The sequence below is a fragment of the Oncorhynchus masou genome, chromosome 17, assembly GCF_036934945.1.
Source record: "Oncorhynchus masou masou isolate Uvic2021 chromosome 17, UVic_Omas_1.1, whole genome shotgun sequence".
Classification (NCBI taxonomy): domain Eukaryota; kingdom Metazoa; phylum Chordata; class Actinopteri; order Salmoniformes; family Salmonidae; genus Oncorhynchus; species Oncorhynchus masou.
In genome coordinates, this window is record NC_088228.1 from 16,354,932 (window position 1) to 16,376,438 (window position 21,507).

The following is a 21,507-nucleotide window of genomic DNA, read 5'->3' on the forward strand; positions in this document are numbered from 1 at the left end:
TGTGTGTGTGTGTGTGTGTGAAAACAGTCCCCTTGATCCGCAGACATTTTAAATAAACTGATTAATGGATGTATGGAATAATGAGGATCCTATAGAATGTGTCTGGACAACTACCTGTGTGTGTTAATGCGTAGTGTGTATGTGCATGCGCATTTACTTGTGTGTGTCGGCCCACCTAAGTAGGTGTGTGTGTGTGTGTGTGTGTGTGTGTGTGTGTGTGTGTGTGTGTGTGTGTGTGTGTGTGTGGCGCCCACGTAAGTGTGTGTGTGTGTGTGTGGGCGCCCACGTAAGTGTGTGTGTGTGGGCGCCCATGTAAGTGTGCGTGTGTGTGTGTGTGTGGGTGCCCACGTAAGTGTGTGTGTGTGTGTGTGTGTGTGGGCGCCCACGTAAGTGTGTGTGTGTGTGTGTGTGTGTGTGTGTGTGTGTGTGGGGGGTGCCCACGTAAGTGTGTGTGAGTGTAACTCTAAACCCCGTAATATTAGTCTGCTGCCTCCTGCTTTGAATGCCAGTTCATATTCTAAAAGGTTAATGGAACAGAGAACTCATTGTGCGTTTTGTTCACTGGATGTGGGCATCGTATTGTTCCTTAACTAAATGTCAGGGTTTCTCCAAATGTTAATGATTTCAACTGTTTCTCAGGCTTTGCTTGTGTGCAGGTTATTTGGCCAGTCAGTAGTTCATAGGCCTCAATGCAGGGGTGTGAATGACTAAGTTTCTTATTTAAAGAGCTGTGATGACTCTTACTATTAAATACAACCAAGAGTAAATCCTCTCTGTTGTTGACTTAATTGCTGATGGATGTAACTAGAAGTAGCCTATAATCATCAACGTCTATAAACTGTTCCTGTACAGTAGTTTGTATTTCTTGTTTGTGTTTTAACAAACTCAGAACGAATGAGTAATTCATTTCTAAATCATCTGTCATAACCAATATACTCGATAATTTTAACAAGATAGTGGACCCTAAAGTAAAATAAAGTGTAACCAATGCTTTTCAGTGTACCAGCCTTGATCAGGGTGCAAAACAGGGGAGCGAGACTTCCCACCCAAAAATGTGATGAAGCCAAAGCGTTTTAGAGGCTTGCTTTGTCATATTGTATTGAGATTAACAGTCACTGAATGAAAAGGTGCTGACAAGACATGAATCGGACAGCTGCTTTGAGCTGGCATTCCACATTGCCTCCACCACAGCAGCCACATCTAAATGCACAGAGGGCATTCACACTATACAGTACAGTGCCTCCACCACAGCAGCCACATCTAAATGCACAGAGGGCATTCACACTATACAGTACATTGCCTTCACCACAGCAGACACATCTAAATGCACAGAGGGCATTCACACTATACAGTACATTGCCTTCACCACAGCAGACACATCTAAATGCACAGAGGGCATTCACACTATACAGTACATTGCCTTCACCACAGCAGACACATCTAAATGCACAGAGGGCATTCACACTATACAGTACATTGCCTTCACCACAGCAGCCACATCTAAATGCACAGAGGGCATTCACACTATACAGTACAGTGCCTCCACCACAGCAGCCACATCTAAATGCACAGAGGGCATTCACACTATACAGTACAGTGCCTCCACCACAGCAGCCACATCTAAATGCACAGAGGGCATTCACACTATACAGTACAGTGCCTCCACCACAGCAGCCACATCTAAATGCACAGAGGGCATTCACACTATACAGTACATTGCCTTCGGAATGTATTCAGACGCCTTGACTTAATCCACATTTTGATAGGTTAAGGCATTATTCTAAAATGGATTAAATAGTTTGGAGCAGGTTTTCATAAAGAACTCTCTGTACTTTGCTCCGTTCATCTTTGCCTCGATCCTGACTAGTCTCCCAGTCCCTGCCTCTGAAAATCACCCCCACAGCATGATGCTGCCACCACCGTGCTTCACCGTAGGGACTGTGCCAGGTTTCCTCCAGACGTGTTGCTTGGCATTCCAGCCAAAGAGTTTGGTTTCATCAGACCAGAGAATCTTTTTTCTCATGGTCTGAGAGCCTTTGGGTGCCTTTCGGCAAACTTCAAGTGGGCTGTCATGTGCCTATTACTGGGGATTGGCTTCGGACTGGCCACTCTACCATAAAGGCCTGACTGGTGGAGTGCTGCAGAGATGGTTGTCCTTTTGGAAGGTTCTCCAAAGAACTCTGGAGCTCTGTCAGAGTGACCATCAGGTTCTTGGTCGCCTCCCTGACCAAGGCCCCTCTCCCCCGATTGCTCAGGTTGTCCGGGCGACCAGCTCTAGGAAGAGTCTTGGTGGTTCCAAACTTCTTCCATTTAAGAATGATGGAGGCCACTATGTTCTTGCGGACCTTCAATGCTGCAGAAATGTTTTGGTACCCTTCCCCAGATCTGTGCCTCGACACAATCCTGTCTCTGAGCTCTACAGACAATTCCTTCGACCTCATGGCTTGGTTATTGCTCTTACATGCACTGTCAACTGTGGGACCTTATATAGACAGGTGTGTGTGTTTTTTTTATCGCTTTAGTGCATTTTTCACAGGTATGTGGTACATTTTCACAACTCTTAGTACAAAACTCAAAACAGATAATAAAAAAAGCAGTTGTTTCCAAACTTTCACATTTCATTTAACTAAGTACAACACACAAAATCATATAGTCCCTCAATTTTAATCTGTTTCATCTAGAAATTCATGTTCCACATTGCAATACATATTCATATAAAGTAATTGCCTTTCACAATGCAATACTCACATTACTTTAGATATTATTCTCTTTCTTTTGTTAAAATACATTTGACTATTGCTTAATCTGACTGCTTAATTGATGATCATGTAAACGTTTGGTAAACCTATAGATTTACCATGTCAACTGGTTTGTCTACTACAGGTTTTGACCTATGTAATGATGTCTGTAAAGCAGAAACATAAAAAGTGTGATACTGTATGTAGTCGATGCACTACTATGATGACTATCGAATATTGACAAGATGAGAGATGTACTGTATGTAACACATCAAATTGGGTGCGTACACAGATGAGCAGATGTTACCATTGGTGGAAAAAGTAACCATGACTCATGTAAAAGTGAAGATCACAGAGTAAAATACTACTTTAGTAAAAGTCTAAAAGTATTTGGTTTTAAATATACTTAAGTATCAAAAGTAAATGGAAAGGCTCAAATGTACTCAACAGTAAAAGTAAAACTTCCTTATATTAAGCAAACCAGACTGCACAATTGTCTTTTTTAAATGTTATTGACAGATAGCCAGTGGCACACTCCAACACTCAGACAGTAATTCACAAACAAAGAATTTGTGTTTAGTGAGTCCGCCAGATCAGAGGCAGTAGGGATGACCAGGGATGTTCTCTTGATATGTGTGAATTGGACCATTTTATGGTCAAAATGTAACAAGTACTTGGGTGTCAGGAAAAATGTTTCGAGTAAAAAAGTACATTATTTTCTTTAGGAATGTAGTGGAGTAAATGTTGGCAAAAATATAAAAATATAAATAGCAAAGTAAAGTACAGATACCCCCGAAAAACAACTTAAGTAGTACTTGAAAGTATTTTTACTGAAGTACTTTACACTACTGGATGTTACAGCAGGTGCAACGAAATGCTTGTGTTTCTAGCAGTGCAGTAATACAATATCAAATCAAATCAAATCAAATGTATTTGTCACATACACAGATGCAGATGTTAATGCGAGTGTAGCGAAATGCTTGTGCTTCTAGTTCCGACAATGCAGTAATAACCAATGCAGTAATAACCAATACCAATACAATACCATCCTCCTTCAAGCCATGCAATGATTTAAATTCAGACCTATGCCAGGTTTGCATTCTCCATGCCAACAGCCTTTCTCCCCAGGTGCATGAACAATGGGAATATTTACTGTGATTTTGATGAGAACCGATAGCCAAATGCTCAAGACAGGCTTGATGCAAACTAGTGCCTGTTAAACATGATGTTTCATTAAAAAAAATGGTAGTACCGCATAGCTCAGTTGGTAGAGCAGGGTGCTTGCAACACCGGGGCAGTGGGTTTGATTCCCACGGGGGACCAGTATGAAACATGTTTACCCTCACTACTGAAGGTTGCTCTGGATAAGAGTGTTTACTAAAATATAAGATTATTACATTGTGAAAGATGTCTTCAATGATCACACATGGCATACTGTAGATATTATGGACATTTTATGTTCAGTCAATTTTAATGGCCTAATGTGAAAACAGTGCAATGTACTGTATTTTACAGTACTGTAGCATACTACATTCAAAGGCCAATGTTGAAAGACATATTTAAACAATTTTGCGATTGGATTAACTGGTTGTTAAAATAACTCAATTCAGGAAGATATTACAGTATGTTGAGTTTTGGGGATTAAACCAATGTTCTCATCATATTTCACAGTAAACTCATGTTTTGGATCAATGGTTATGTGGTGAAAGATGTCTACTAACAAAATGAATGTACAGTGAAAGGTCTTGAATGTAAAACTGGCTGTGTTACAAGTGGTACCAGTTTGGAGTTTTGTAAAATTCACCACATACTTGTGAAAATAATACTAAAGTGATGATTTAAATTTTTTTTATGTCAGTCCTGTGTTGTGTAGTAATGCTGTTGGAAATTTTAGAAGATCCTATCTGACAGTCATTGACCAATATCATAATCTTTATCTATCTACTCATATGTCACTCAGTGGTCCCTCTGCCTCGACCACTACCTAAGTGTTTTATATAGTATGAATTTGTATCTTCAGATGAGTATAATGACCTAAATGACCTAAATGGGGCAATTACACAACACAATATATAAACCAATGCATTATGGGTAAGATCTAAGAGGAAGTCTACACTAAGGAGTTAAGCTGGTGCTTACTGTACAAAGGTCATATTGACCTCTCTGCCTCTTTATATAATCTTTACAATGAGCAGAAGACAGATCTATCTTATTACTTTTCTCTCTCTCTCACGGACAATTCAATTTCTCTTTCTCACACAATTTCTCTCTCTCTGTGTCTCTCTCTCTCGCTCTTTTTCTGTTTCTTTAAAGCCTCTATCTACACTGAGTATACCAAACATCAGGAACACCTTCCTAATACTGAGTTACACCCCCTTTGCCCTTAGAACAGCCTCAATTCGTTGGGGCAGGGACTCTACAAGGTGTCAATTGGATATCACGAAAAAGGGGCAAAAAGTAAACAAGATCACATTTTTTTATGTAATTGAAGGTTTTTCTGTAAACACCATGTTCAGCTGACTGCACTTTTAAGACGCTCCCTTGGCAGCAGCCACATACTATTCTCCCCTTGAAACCAACTGAAAGTCACTTTTTGAAAACAGAATGGGAAAAAAGGCACAAAAAAAGCTGTACCTTGCTCTCTATCGTCATCTGTTTTTAGATATATCACCCTCATCATGATAGGACCTTCCGTCGAAGAGGTATTGAGGAGCAAACCAATAGCCTATCCAAACTGAAAACAAATTTACTGCGGCATGCAACCGACGCAGGCACTGCATTCCCCATTGCGCCCCCTAGGTGGAGCACGTCGCCATAGCCGCACTCTTGCCCCTGCCCCGTCTGTAAAGTCCTTTGTATGAATCACAAGTGAACAGGCAATCCTACCATGCCCCATTTGCTTGCAGATGACGGTAGCCGCTGGATAGAAACAACTACTGTCGCTGCAAATGCATCTGTCAGAAAGAGAAAGACGCGCAATAACTTCTTCAACAATAGAGTGATAGCTTACATATTTTGAAAGTTACATTTTAACTGCGTTTACCCGTTTGCCAAGTCCGTCGTTCATAGTGCGTTGATAACATAAGTTTTTCTTTCTCCTGAAAAACCGCGAACGCATGTGAGAGCATAACAGTTTGCCATTTTTAGATTCAAACCCTACACTTTTTCCGACTTCGTCCATCAGTCTTTATAGAGCCTTCAACTTTTGAGGAATCGAAAGTAGAAGCCTGAGTGGAAAAGCTTGTGTGGAGATTGATGTTTTACTGAAATGGACGTGAGAGTATATCCACCTCCACCACAGTCTTTATCAGCAACAGATTCTTCCGGATTGGGACCCTTGCAGTATACCGATTCCCCGTACTGCAATAAGGTGAGTCGCATCTGGACAAGGTTATAGAAACCTAGGTTATTGGTTTCATTGTTCACAGTGTTATGGAGATGCGTAAAAACGCTGTTCAGAAAGTGAACACTGTTTATAGCCGTTACGCATTGCCCTGAAATAAAACGACTTTCTGTCCATTCATTTGAAAGCAATGATAACAGTAACAAACACTCATGCACAACATGTATAGTTATTTAATGTCATATGCTATATAAAAAAATGATTGCTTGTTTTATCCTTTGTCAGTACGTATAAACTGGTGATGAACGCAGCGCATCACTGTCAGTGAAGTTGCTTTCAAAGTGCTCAACTTAGTTTTTATCTCAGTTGATGACAACATGGGCTGTTGTTTCTATGTGATTGCATCACTTACAGGGTTTAGGATATAATAACCATTACAAAAATGTCTTATGTTCAATGCAATCCTATACCTCTGGTTATATGAAGTAGCTGTGCCTCTATTACGCACTGTAACTGAACCCTTGTCTTGTTTATACACATAATCTCACTATAATAAAACCTTTGTTATTTACAGTCTGCTTTCAAACACATAGTTTAAATTGACTTTCACATTAAGATTGTCTGAAGAAGGCCTGTCCTGCATAATAATACTATTCTGTGTGTGTGTGTGTGTGTGTGTGTGTGTGTGTGTGTGTGTGTGTGTGTGTGTGTGTGTGTGTGTGTGTGTGTGTATGTGTGTGTGTGTATATGTGTGTATGTGTGTATGTGTGCGTGCACGTGCGTGTGTGTGTATGTGTGTGTGTGCACGTGCGTGTGTGTGTATATGTGTGTATGTGTGTGTGTGCGTGCACGTGTGTGTGTGTGTGTCTATATGTGTGTGTGTGTGTGCACATGCATGAGTGTGTGTGTGTATATGTGTGTGTGTGTGCGTGCACGTGCGTGTGCGTGGGAGAGAGAGACCGTATGGGGTTAGGGATGTTGAAGGGAGGGAGGGTTAGAGCAGAGTGGGGGTATGGGGGTAGGGATGTTGAAGGGAGGGTTAGAGCAGAGTGGGGGTATGGGGGTAGGGATGTTGAAGGGAGGGTTAGGGCAGAGTGGGGGTATGGGGGTAGGGATGTTGAAGGGAGGGTTAGAGCAGAGTGGGGGTATGGGGGTAGGGATGTTGAAGGGAGGGAGGGATGGTTAGAGCAGAGTGGGGGTATGGGGGTAGGGATGTTGAAGGGAGGGAGGGAGGGTTAGAGCAGAGTGGGGGTATGGGGGTAGGGATGTTGAAGGGAGGGAGGGTTAGAGCAGAGTGGGGGTATGGGGGTAGGGATGTTTAAGGGAGGGAGGGTTAGAGCAGAATGGGGGTTGTACTATTTCTCCCTATGCATTTTGATTCACTGCTCTGTCTTTTTTATAGAAGATCTCATAAGTATCTGCAATGAAAATGTAAGAGAGGGAGATAAAGAGAGAAAGAGAGATGGAGGAAGTCCTATAGATATAATCCGAAATATTGAATTGTACTGGTGGAGAAAGTCCATGTAGTGTAAACACTATCCAAGATTTTCCATTTTAGCATTCAGAGTAATGAAATGGGGGTAGGGATGTTCATAGAGAGAGAGAGAGAGAGAGAGAGAGAGAGAGAGAGAGAGAGAGAGAGAGAGAGAGATGGAGGTAGAGAGAGAGGGGGAGGGAGAGGGAGGGAGAGAAAGAGAGATGGAGGTAGAGAGAGAGCGAGAGAGATGGAGGTTCATAGAGGTAGAGAGAGAGATGGAGGTTCATAGAGGTAGAGAGAGAGAGAGATGGACTGGCAGAAAAGGAGAAAAAGAGAAGTGTGCTATATCCAGAGAGAGAGGGAGAGAGAGAAAGAGAGAGAAAGAGAGGGAGAGAGAGAGAGAAAGAGATAGAAAGAGAGGGAGAGAGAGAGGAAGAGAGAGAGAGAGAGAGGGGGGGGGAGAGGGAGGGAGAGAGAGAGGGAAGTGAGAGAATCAGAGGGAATGAGAGAGGGTGTGGTAGAGAGAGGGAGAGAGTGAGGGTGTAGAGCAAGAGAAATACAGACAGAGGGAATGAAAGGGAGTGAGATATAAATCTGTGTGGTAGAGAGAGAGAGGGGGGGGGGTGAAAGAGAGATGTGATTGTGAGAGGGGAGTGAGGTATGTCCAGTGCAAACAGACAGAGATGGCCTGTGTGCTGCTGTTTGAGGTATCTGCATGTGTGAATACCCAGAGATAGAGGCAGTCCTATACTTACTGCACTGTTATCTGCAACAATTCATCTAATACTTAAAATATTTCTGTCCGGGGATCACTGTTGTGACTGCTGCTATGTCTCAGCAGAGGTTTTATTCACCTCTAGTTTCATTCAGAATCTTGGTTTGATTCAGGCCCATTTCTCTTGACAGTAGATTGGCTGTTTGATTAGCTATTCTGTCTGACTCCCTCGTCTAAAATATTATTCATGAACATCAGTTCACAATCACTTGCCATTTAGTTGGTGCAAAGTAATTGAGGAAAGAGAGAGTGGTCCATAATTTGATTTCTTGTTATGATTATGATACTGTAATGTAATAACATCATCAAATCGTAGTTGCTATGGGAGATGGGGTTGTTTGCTCTTATTGTCTAGAATTGCAGAAAGACTGAATGACAATCCAGAGCTTTTATTGATGACTGGGTAATTTTTGTTTTTGTGACAGTTTTCAATGATTCCGAGATGGTTGAAGAAATATGGTTTCATGTAACACTCTACAACATGCCCTGGATGCAGCCATTTTGCTTCCTGGTTCTCATCTGAGATGATAAATCTGATATGTCAGTTCTGCATTCTTGTCATGGACTTTACTCAGTTGTACTGACACTGTGGTGTCTTTGTCTGTCTGTGTGTTTGTGTGCGTGTGTGTGTCATTGTTCTGTATGAGTGTGAGTGTTTGTATCATTGCTCTGTGTGTGTGCATGTGTGTCATCTCTCCACGTGTGTGTCTGTGCGTTTGTCTTAGCCTCCGGCATTTTAAATTAAGTCCAAATTACTGAGCTCTTTGGTGGTCCTGGAACTCTGAGGGGCTCTGGGAAGTCGACCCCGACATTAATACTCTGTCCTTTGTGTTTACTAACCAAGCACACACAGCGCCACAGACCTGGGTTCAAATACTATTTGATATCTTTAAGCGTTTACTCTAGCTTGCTTGGAGTGCCAGATGAGCAGTGTTTACAGTTCTGGGACTATTCTATTGGTCCATTAAGCCAGGCAAGTTCAGTTGAGCAGCAGATAAAGTATTTGACATGATTTCAAATTGTATTTGAACCCAGGTCTGCACAGCACAGGCCTAGAACAGGCAGGGAGCACAAAAGCACAGCAGTTAGGCTCATTGTCAGCCTCATCCACAGAGAGCTGGCTCACGTTTTGAATATTATCTGCATCTATATTTACATTTCTGGTCCATTTATGGCATTGCCATTTCTCATCCTACCTACAGAGAGAATGTTGAGCTCCTAGTAGCTGTCAAGCATAGTAATCTTTGTAAGGCAGCTTACTGATCGATGGAGAACAATAGTTCCAGACCTCCTTGTTTAACTTGCTATGAAAAAGTATTTCTACTTGTTTAGTTTTTTTGGGCATATTTTTGACAATGATCCAAAACACACAATCAAGTCTACATGAAAATGGTTAAAAAGCAACACATTTGAAGTTTTAGAATGTTCATGCTTGAAAACCCACAAATGTTGCTGAGTTAAAGCAGTTCTGCATGGAGGAGTGGGCCAAAAGTCCTTCACAGCGACGTGAGAGACTGATCAACGACTACAGGAAGCATTTGGTTGCAGTCATTGCAGCTAAAGGTGGCACCACAACCAGTTATTGAGTGTAAGGGGGCAATTACTTTTTCACACGGGGGAACTGGGTGTTGCATAACTTTGTTAATTCAATAAATAAAATAAGTATCAATTTTTGTGTTATTTGTAAACTCAAGTATGTAATATTAGGTTTTGGTTGAAGATCTTCAGTAACAAAAATATCAGAACAGGGGATATTCTCTTTCACGGCAATGTACATCGCTGTGGCAGCAGCAGTCTCTGATTCAATGAAGTTATACTACAGCAACATTCCAGGGTTTGTCCTGACTCAAAAAAGGGCTTAGGTGGTGCCTCAGTTTCCTATGCAGGAGAAACCTTACATTCCATTTACACTTACCTGGAGGCAATGCCTAAGTTGTGTGTACTGCACTGTTCTAAATGTGTTGAGAGGAAGATGAATGTAAACCCGACTACATACCTAGATATCAATCTGGTTTGTTCTTTTCACTACTTCAAAGCAATGCTGTAAATCTGCCAATCACAGAATCCAGATCTCAACTAAGATATATTTACTGTACAACATGGACACTTTCATAAAATAACCCTGTCGTCTTTTGTGAACAGTAAATTGCTGTATGAATGTTACTTTGTGATTCATAAGCATGTTATAAAGCTTCAGACGCTTATTATAAACCTTTTTTAAGGCTTCATAAGCTGTGACATTACACTGAGGGATATCTACCTGGTTATGGATAGAGTCAACAGCTTCTGTCAACAACAAACTCAAGTGTGTGGATCAACATACTATAGACAGATTCTAATCCACACATTGTGGAAATGTGCCTTTGTCTTTAGGCAATGACATTGACAGAGATGAGAGACATCAACAACATTTCATACGTCAGAATTGACTACTGACTCCAACTGTAGATGTAGACCAGTTAGTCTGCTTTATGTTGGAAGGGATTGAATGATCTTCACCAACCCGTAAACTAAAAACTCTGCCCAGGGATGCACAGTGGGTTTAAAGGAGGCATTGTAGGCACACATGTAAAGTAAGACAACAGTTGTCTTTGAGGGAATCCTCCTCAGTCCCAGGGCCAGATTCATGAAGCATATCAGGGTAGAATTGCTGATCTAGGATCAGTGTTGCATTTTAGATCATAATGAATAAGATTATATGGACTGGGGAACCTGATCCTAGATCAGCACTCTTACTTTGAGACGCCTCATGAACACGGGTCATGGAGTAGCCTATCCCTCTCAGTTGATACATTCTCCTTCCAGAGAGACATCAGGGACTGTGACATACTCTGTTTCACGGAATCATGGCTCTCTCCGGATATACTGTCCCTGTCCATACAGCAAGCTGGGTTCTCAGTACATCGCGCAAACAGGAATAAAGAACTCTCCGGGAAGAAGAAAGGCGGGGTGTATGTTTCATGATTAACTACTCATGGTGTGAGATAACGTACAGAAACTCAAGTCCTTTTGTTCACCCAACCTAGAATATCTCACAATCAAATGCCGACCGTATTACCTCCCCAGATAATTATCTTCGGTTATAGTCACAGCCGTGTATATTCCTCCTCAAGCCGATAACCTCAAGGAGCTACACTGGACTTTGTGCAAACTGGAAACCACATATCCTGAGGCCGCATTTACTGTAGCTGGGGATTTTAACAAAGCAAATTTGAGGAAAACGCCACCGAAGTTCTATCAACACATTGACTGTAGTACTCACACTGCTAAAACACTTGATCACTGCTACTCCCCCTTCCGGGATGCCTACAAGGCTTTCCACAGCCCTCCCTCAGGGCAAATCAGTTCACGGCTCCATTTTGCTCCTCCCTTCCTGTAGGTAGAAGCTCAAACAGGAAGTACCCATGGTAAGGTCTATGCAACACTGGTCTGACCAATCGGAATCCATGCTTCAAGATTTTTTTGATGTATACATGGACACGGTGACTGAGTTCATCAGGAAATGCATAAGCGATGTTGTTCCCACTGTGACTGTTAACCTACCCAAACCAGAAACCGTGGCTAGACGGCAGCATTCGCAAAAAACTGAAAGAACGAACCCCCGTATTTAACCATGGCAAGGTGACTGGGAATATGGTCGAATACAAACAGTGTAGTTATCAAACAGGCATAACGTCAGTACAGAGACAAAGTGGAGTTGCAATTCAACGGCTCAGACACGAGACGTATGTGGCAGGGTCTACAGACTATCACGGATTACAAAGGGGAAACCAGCCACGTCGCGGACACCAACGTCTTGCTCCAGGACAAGCTAAACACCTTCTTTGCCCGCTCCCAAGGACTGTGGGCTCCCTTTCTCCGTGACCGACGTGTGTAAGCCATTTAAGCGTGTTAACTCTCACAAGACGGGATCCCTAGCCGTGTCCTCAGAGCATGTGCAGACCAGCTGGCTGGAGTGTTTACGGACATATTAAATCTTTCCCTATCCCAGTCTGCTGTCCCCACTTGCTTCACGATGTTGTTTCACGACCATTGTCCACTTGCTTCACGACCATTGTTCCTGTAACGAAGAAAGCAAAGGTAACTGACCTCAATGACTACCTGACTCCCTGGACCCACTTCAGTTTGCATACCACCCCAACAGATCCACAGATGATGCAATCGCCATCACACTGCACACTGCCCTATCCTATTTGAACAAAGATGAATACCTATGTAAGAATGTTGTTCATTGACTATAGCTCAGCCTTCAACACCATAGCACCCTCCAACCTCATCATTAAGTTTGGGGCCCTGGGTCTAAACCCTGGCCTGTGCATCTGGGTCCTGAACTTCCTGACGGGCCGCCCCCCAGGTGGTGAAGGTAGGAAACAACACCTCCACTTCACTGATCCACAAGGATGCGTGCTCAGCCCCCTCCTGTAATGCCTGTTCACCCATGACTGTGTGGCCACGCACGCCTCCAACTCAATCATCACGTTTGCAGACGACACAACAGTAGTAGACAGCCTACAGGGAGGAGGTGATGGCCCAGCCAGACTGGTGCCAGGAAAATAACCTCTCCCTCAACATCAACAAAACAAAGGAGCTGATCGTGGACTTCAGGAAACAGCAGAGGGAGCACGCCCCTATCCACATCGACAGGACTGCAGTGGAGAAGGTGGAATGCTTCAAGTTCCTCTGCGTACACATCACTGACAATCTGAAATGGTCCACCCACACAGACAATGTGGTGAAGAAAGCACAACAGTTCCTCTTCAACCTCAGGAGGCTTAATAAATGTGGCTTGGCCCCTAAGACTTTCCAAAAATTTTACAGACGCACAATTTAGAGCATCCTATCAGGCTGTATCACCGCCTGGTACGGCAACCTCACCACTGCAACTGCAGAGGGTGGGTGCGGTCTGCCCAATGCATTACCGGGGGCACACTGTCTGCCCTCCAGGACACCTACAGCACCCGATGTCACAGGAAGGCCAAAAAGATCATCAATGACATCAACTACCCGAGCCACGGCCTGTTCACGGCGCTACCATTCAGAAGGCGAGGTCAGTACAGGTGTATCAAAGCTGGGACAGAGACTGAAATACAGCTTCTATCTCAAGGTCATCAGACTGTTAAATAGCCATCACTAGCCGGCTACCACCCGGTTACTCAAACCTGCACCTTGGAGGCTTCTGCCCTATATACATAGACATTGAATCACTGGCCTCTTTAATAATGGAAAACTCGTCAATTTAATAATGTTCACATACTGCTTTACTCATCTCAGATGCACAGTTGAAGTCGGAAGTTTACGTACACTTAGGTTGGAGTCATTAAAACTCGTTTTTCAACCACTCCACAAATTTCTTGCTCACAAACTATAGTTTTAGCAAGTTGGTTAGGACATCTATTTTGTGTATGACACAATTCATTTTTCCAACAATTGTTTACAGACAGATTATTTCACTTATTATTCACTGTATCACAATTCCAGTGGGTCAGAAGTTTACATACACTAAGTTGACTGTGCCTTTAAACAGCTTGGAAAAATACAGAAAATGATGTCATGGCTTTAGAAGCTTTTGATAGGCTAATTGACATAATTTGAGTCAATTGGAGGTGTACCTGTGGATGTATTTCAAGGCCTACCTTCAAACTCAGTGCCTCCTTGCTTGACATCATGGTATAATCAAAAGAAATCAGCCAAGACCCCAGAAAAATAATTGTAGACCTCCACAGGTCTGATTTATCCTTGGGAGCAATTTCCAAATGCCTGAAGGTACCATGTTCATCTGTTCAAGCAATAGTACGCAAGTATAAACACCATGGGACCATGGAGCTGTCATACTGCTCAGGAAGGACACACTTTCTGTCTCCCAGAGATGAACGTACTTTGATGCGAAAAGTGCAAATCAATCCCAGAACAACAGCAAAGGACCTTGTGAAGATGCTGGAGGAAACAGGTACAAAAGTATCTATATCCACAGTAAAACTAGTCCTATATCGACATAACCTGAAATGCCGCTCAGCAAGGAAGAAGCCACTGCTCCAAAACTGCCATAAAAAAGACAGACTACGGTTTGCAACTGCACATGGGGACAAAGATCATACTTTTTGGGGAATTGTCCTCTGGTCTGATGAAACAAAAATAGAACTGTTTTGGCCATACTGACCATCAATTTGTTTGGAGGATAAGGGAAGCATGGGGGTGGCAGCATCATGTTGGGGTGGCAGCATCATGTTGTGAGGGTGCTTTGCTGCAGGAGGGTCTGGTGCACTTCCAAAAATAGATGGCATCATGAGGAGGGAAAATCATGTGGATATATTGAAGCAACATCCCAAGACATCAGTCAGGAATTTAAAGCTTGGTCGCAAATGAGTCTTCCAAATGGACAATGACCCCAAGCATACTTCCAAAGTAGGGGCAAAATGGCTTAAGGACAACAAAGTTAAGGTATTGGAGTAGCCGTCACAAAGCCTTGAACTCAATCCTAACTGAAAAAACTGAACTGAAAAAGTGTGTGCGAGCAAGGAGGCCTACAACCTAACTCAGTTACACCAGCTCTGTCAGGAGGAATGGGCCAAAATTCACCCAACTTATTGTGGGAAGCTTGTGGAAGGCTACCCAAAACGTTTGACCCAAGTAAAACAATTTAAAGGCAATGCTACCAAATACTAATTGAGTGTATGTAAACTTTTGACCCACTGGGAATGTGATGAAAGAAATAAAAGCTGAAAGAAATAATTATCTCTACTATTATTCTGACAGTTGTGATCCTAACTGACCTAAGACGGGGAATTTTTACTAGGATTAAACGTCAGGAATTGAAAAACGTTTAAATGTATTTGGCTGAGGTGTATGTAAAGTTCTGACTTCAACTGTACTGTATATACTGTATTCTATTCTACTGTATTTTAGTCAATACCACTCTGACATTGCTCGTCCTAATATTGATACATTTCTTATTTCCATTCTTTTACTTTAGATTTGTGTGTTGTTAGATACGACTACGCTGTTGGAGCTAGGAACAAAATACATTTGTATACACCCACAATAACATCAGCTAAATATATGTATGTGACCAATTTGATTTGATTTGATATGTGCAGGGTTTATGCAAGTAACATGTGTTGTATGTTAAAGTCTTTAGTCACACCCTCTCAATCAAACCTGGGTTGTAAAGCTCCACATACGTAATCAACATGCATGTTGTGTTGGTTGCTAAGCACTGTAAGTGTAAGTGCAATGCTCTCACTTAACCTACACTGGGTGCTATGCATACTATTCACACTTAAGCAATGGTACAGAATCCACACATGACAAGTAGCCCACTATGGCTGCTCCTTCTGCTTAGATGCTTTTCCTGTCTACTAACATCATGAGTAATGCTTGGTATCAGGTCAACTCTAACACATAATTACTTCACGTTACTTTCCTGAATGTAGTATGCTTCGAAAGTGTTTATTTATGTATTACTATTCAATCCATAGGATATACTCGAATAGAATATAAAATGAGCCTGGATACATAAGTCTTGTGCCTGGTTATATAGTATTATATAGTCTTCTTCTCTCTCGCAATTCAATTTCAATTTAAGGGCTTTATTGGCATTGGAAACATATGTTTACATTTCCAAAGCAAGTGAAATAGATAATAACCAAAAGTCAAATAAACAATCAGAAATGAACAGTAAACATTACACTCACAAGTTTCAAAATATTAGAGACATTTCTCTCTCTGTCTCGGTCTTCTTCTGTCGCTTTGTGTGTTTGTTTCTCTCTCTAAGTCTGTCTGTCTCTCTCTCTCTCTCTGTCTCATTGTGTATCTGTCTGTCTGTCTGTCTGTCTGTCTGTCTGTCTGTCTGTCTGTCTGTCTGTCTGTCTGTCTGTCTCTCTCTCACTCTTTCTCAACAAGCTACCACAGAGCAGAGCACGAGGCTCACTATGCTGAGGGCTTCCTAAAAAGCCGGGCTTAATTGCGTCTGAATTCGTGCTTGCTGGTAACAATAGCAGGGATGCTGGGTGTCCCTGTGCTGCGGCCAGCGGTCCACGGTTCACTGGGCGCTGTCGAAAGCCATGGGCCCTCTGATTGACAGTTTCAGCCCAACAGCAATGAAGGATTTAATTGCGCATCGTGTGCCTATCGACAGACAGAGAAACTCAGAGGGCTAGCTATGATGGTACTGTGGAGCCACTGTACACACACACACACACACACACACACGCACACACACACACACACACACACACACACAGGTTGCTATCAGAAGTTGATCTGATTCTGATTAGTCATTAAGATTAAAAAGGACATGATTCATATCAGAGGTTATTGGGTTGTTGATCCATGTCCGTTGGTGGCATGATGTATTGCTGAGTCTTTCCACTAAGCATTACAATAGGAAGACAGCCTGTTGCTGATTGTTGTTTGACTCATGGAACAACATGACATAGAATGGAACTGAGCTGAAACATCAACTGATGATGTCATGCCAGGTTAGATGCAGATTTGGGATGTTATGAATTTATCATGTTTTGAAGCTAGAATCCTTAGTTGCTACATCCATTTTTGATTCTTGAAGAATATAACATATGAATGCCTCATCAGTGGTTACATTTCTCCAGGCTGATTCCTCAGATTTTTACTAAAAGAGAGGCGGTGTGACTGCCGTAGCACTCAATTCTGTAATCATGAAGTGGTTTGAGAGGCTAGTTAAGGATCATATCACCTCCACCTTACCTGACACCCTAGACCCACTTCAATTTGCCTAACGCCCAATAGATCTACAGACGACACTATCGCAATCGCAGTGCACACTTCCCTATCGCATCTGGACAAGAAAAATACCTACGTCAGAATGCAGTTCATTGACTATTGTTCAGCCTTCATTGGCCCGTTCCTGTAACTGAGTCAGGTTTGTAGGCCTCCTTGCTTGCACATGCTTTTTCAGTTCTGCCCACAAATGTTCTATGGGATTGAGGTCAAGCTTTTGTGATGGCCACTCCAATACCTTGACTTTGTTGTCCTTAACCTCTTGAAACTCAACAATCCGGGATCGTGAATAAAGCCTCAGGCTCATTAGCATAACGCAACGTTAACGATTTCTGAAAATCGCAAATAAAATGAAAATAATGCGCCTGCTCTAAAGCTTAGCCTTTTCTTAACAACACTGTCATCTCAGATTTTGAAAATATGCTTTTGAACCATCGCTATTCACTAATTTGTGTAAGAGTATGCTAAGCTAGCTTAGCATTTTGAGTAGCATTTAGCACGCAACATTTTCACAAAAACCAGATAACCAAATAAATAAAATCATTTACCTTTGAAGAGCTTCGGATGTTTTCAATGAGGAGACTCTCAGTTACATAGCAAATGTTCAGTTTTTCCTGAAAGCATCTTTGTGTAGGAGAAATCGCTCCGTTTTGTACATCACATTTGGCTACCGAAACGAAACGAAAATTCAGTCACCAACAACGTCAAACTTTTTCCGAATTAACTCCATAATATCGACCGAAACATGGCAAACGTTGTTTGGAATCAATCCTCAAGGTGTTTTTTCACATATCTCTTCATTGATATATCGTTCGTGGAAGCCTGCATTCTTCTCTAAATTCCATGGAAAAATACTTGCAGCTGAGGTTTGCGCACCAATTTCGGCGCAGGACACCGGGCGGACACCTGGTAAATGTGGTCTCTTATGGTCAATCTTCCAATGATATGCCTACAAATACGTCACAATGCTGCAGACACCTTGGGGAAACGACAGAAAGGGCAGACTCATTCCTCTCGCATTCACAGCCATATAAGGAGACAATGGAAAACGGAGCCTCAAAAATCCTGCTCATTTCCTGGATGCCGTTTCATCTTGGTTTTGCCTGTAGCTCACGTTCTAGGGCACGCACAGAAAATATCTTTGCAGTTCTGGAAACGTCAGAGTGTTTTCTTTCCAAAGCTACCAATTATATGCATAGTCGAGCATCTTTTTGTGACAAAATATTGCGCTTAAAACGGGCACGTCTTTTTATCCAAAAATGATATAGCGCCCCTAGAGTTTCTTAAGCCATTTTGCCACAACTTTTGAAGTATTCTTGGGGTCATTGTCCATTTGGAAGACCCATTTGCGACCAAGCATTAACTTCCTGACTGCTGTCTTGAGATGTTGCTTCAATATATTCACATAATTTTCCCTCCTCATGATGCCACCTATTTTGTGAAGTGCACCAGTCCCTCCTGCAGCAAAGCACCCCTAAAACATGATGCTGCCACCCCCGGATTTCACGGTTGGGATGGTGTTCTTGTGCTTGCCAGCCTCCCCCTTTTTCCTACAAACATAACGATAGTCATTATGGCCAAAACAATTCTATTTTTGTTTCATCAGACCAGAGAATAAAAAGTACAATCTTTGTCCCGATAGTCCCGTAGTCTGGCTTTTTAATGGAGGTTTTGGAGCAGTGGCTTCTTCTTTGCTGAGCAGCCTTTCAGGTTATGTCGATATAGGACTTGTTTTACTGTGGATATAGATACTTTTGTACCTGTTTCCTCCAGCATCTTCACAAGGTATATTGCTGTTGTTCTGGGATTGATTTGCACTTTTCGCACCAATGTACGTTCATCTCTAGGAGACAGAACGCGTCTCCTTCCTGAACAGTATGATGGCTGCGTGATCCCATGGTGTTTATACTTGAGTAATATTGTTTGTACAGATGGACATGGTACCTTTAGGCGTTTGGAAGTTGCTCCCAAGGATGAACCAGACTTGTGATGTCAGCAATTTTTTCTGAGGTCTTGGCTGATTTCTTTTGATTTTCCCATGATGTCAAGCAAAGAGGCACTGAGTTTGAAGAAGGCCTTGAAATACATCCACAGTTACACAAATTGACTCAAATGATGTCAATTAGCCTATCAGCAGCTTCTAAAGTTATGACATATAATTTTCTGGAATTTTCCAAGCTGTTTAAAGGCACAGTCAATTTAGTGTATGTAAACTTCTGACCCTCTGGAATTGTGATTTATAAGTGAAATATTCTGTCTGTAAACAATTGTTGGAAAAATTCCTTGTGTCATGCATTAAAGTAGATGTCCTAACCGACTTGCCAAAACTATTGTTTTTTTTTAATAAGAAGTTTGTGGAGTGGTTGAAAAACGAGTTTTAATGACTCCAACCTACGTGTATGTAAACTTCCGACTTCAACTGTATATACTGTATTCTATTCTACTGTATTTTTTGTCAATGCCATTTTGATTTGATTTACTTTGTTATTGTTTCAATTAAGGATTCTAGCTTTAGGTCCTACAAATGAAACTGGAACTGACTTTTTGAATGGTCAAAGGAATTTCCTTTTGGCTGAGGTAACTGTGGAATAGATTTTTTTACTGTGTCTGTGATCTTGAGCACGTTAGCAGAGATGGAGTTACATGGTTCTGTCAACGAGTGTCAGAACATTTGGAAAATGACAGAGAATGGATGAAATGGCACAGTGTGGCATTCATAAATTCAGCATCCCTGCATTGAAAAGTCAGCAGTCAAAATCACCTGTGTGTGTTTAACATCTTTGTGACTGTGTTAACTTTGTCAACAATGATTCTAATATGGTTTTCTCAACCATTCAGGTGTCAGATCTTAATTTGATCCAGTCTCCTACAGCGGGAAAATAAACCTGCAGCAATACAAAATGTGAATTAATATGTAAATTATAATTATGGACATTTTTCTCGTGGTTGATACATTTTTCGGAAGGGCAAATCAAGTTTGGAAATTACAAACTTTTGAAGACTTTTTATACCTACAAATAGAATATAAGTTCTCCAGCAACAGGGTGATCAGATTCAGATCTTATGACGCTAACACAAAGACAACTTCCAACTTCTGTAAAATGTGATACAAAACACACTGCCTCAATCCTATATAATTAGCCACTTCTCCCTGGCATTGTGGTGGATGTAGTGTTGCATAGACAAAGCCAAAGGATCAGCTAATTAAGTCGCTGAACATAATGATCATAAAATCTGGACGTCTGTTGGTTCCAGTTTGGCGCCGTTATCCGTGTTTCACCCTGTCCGTATCGCACACTTACAATCTCTGGCACTGAATGGTGATGTGTATCCGTCCGACAAAGGCAGACGCACCCGCACACGCGCGGGAACGCACACGCACGATCATGCACGCACGCACACACACACACACACACACACACAGAGCGATGACACTCACACACACACTTCCCTGGCTTGAGTGTGCCCAAAGATATGAAAGAGTGATTAGGCTCCTGGTTTGAGAATACAATCCAAACAGATGGGGCGTGAATAACGGATCCAGAATAGCCTAATTGTTTGGTTTAATCTCCAAGCAAAACATATTGCCATCATTTTCACATGAAGATAATTCTTCCCTCTATTTAGTGTTTGGATTAAGTGACTTTTGTGGTGGCTGGAGTTTTTGGAGAGATTTTAAGAATAGCTTTATTGTAGTATTAACATGGTTGACTACTGTGGTTAACATGGTTGACTACTGTGGTTAACATGGTTGACTACTGTGGATAACATGGTTGACTACTGTGGTTAACATGGTTGACTACTGTGGTTAACATGGTTGACTACTGTGGATAACATGGTTGACTACTGTGGATAACATGGTTGACTACTGTGGTTAACATGGTTGACTACTGTGGATAACATGGTTGACTACTGTGGTTAACATGGCTGACTACTGTGGTTAACATGGTTGACTACTGTGGATAACATGGTTGACTACTGTGGATAACATGGTTGACTACTGTGGATAACATGGTTGACTACTGTGGATAACATGGTTGACTACTGTGGATAACATGGTTGACTACTGTGGTTAACATGGTTGACTACTGTGGTTAACATGGCTGACTACTGTGGTTAACATGGCTGACTACTGTGGATAACATGGTTGACTACATTAATATGTGTTGTGTGTTTAGACTGTCTTTACCATAACCGTGATTTATATATTGCATTTCTTCTTAGATATTGTCTTAGCTGGTGTTTCTGTCAAATGACTACCTTGGTATGTGTTCTTTGTGGGCGTGTGTGTGTGTGTCTGCTGTGTGTGTATATATGTTGTGTGCGTTTGTGTGTGTGTGTATGTGCGTGCGTGCACCTGCCAATCGTTATCATACTATAGTACTATCTACTACTCTCATACTGCATATTATGCTCTCTG

The 21,507-nt window shown here is 41.9% G+C and overlaps 1 protein-coding gene across 2 annotated transcripts in view; it reads left to right on the forward strand.

Annotated features, from left to right (window-relative positions):
• The first annotated feature begins 5,607 nt into the window (after positions 1-5,607).
• Positions 5,608-21,507, forward strand: part of LOC135558610 (thymocyte selection-associated high mobility group box protein TOX-like) — a 93,620-nt gene continuing 77,720 nt past the window's right edge. For both annotated transcript variants that reach the window (XM_064992540.1, XM_064992541.1), the window contains exon 1: positions 5,608-6,108. In XM_064992540.1, the coding sequence (XP_064848612.1) occupies positions 6,007-6,108 (102 nt within the window). In that variant the 5' untranslated portion in view covers positions 5,608-6,006. The remainder of the gene's footprint in view (positions 6,109-21,507) is intronic.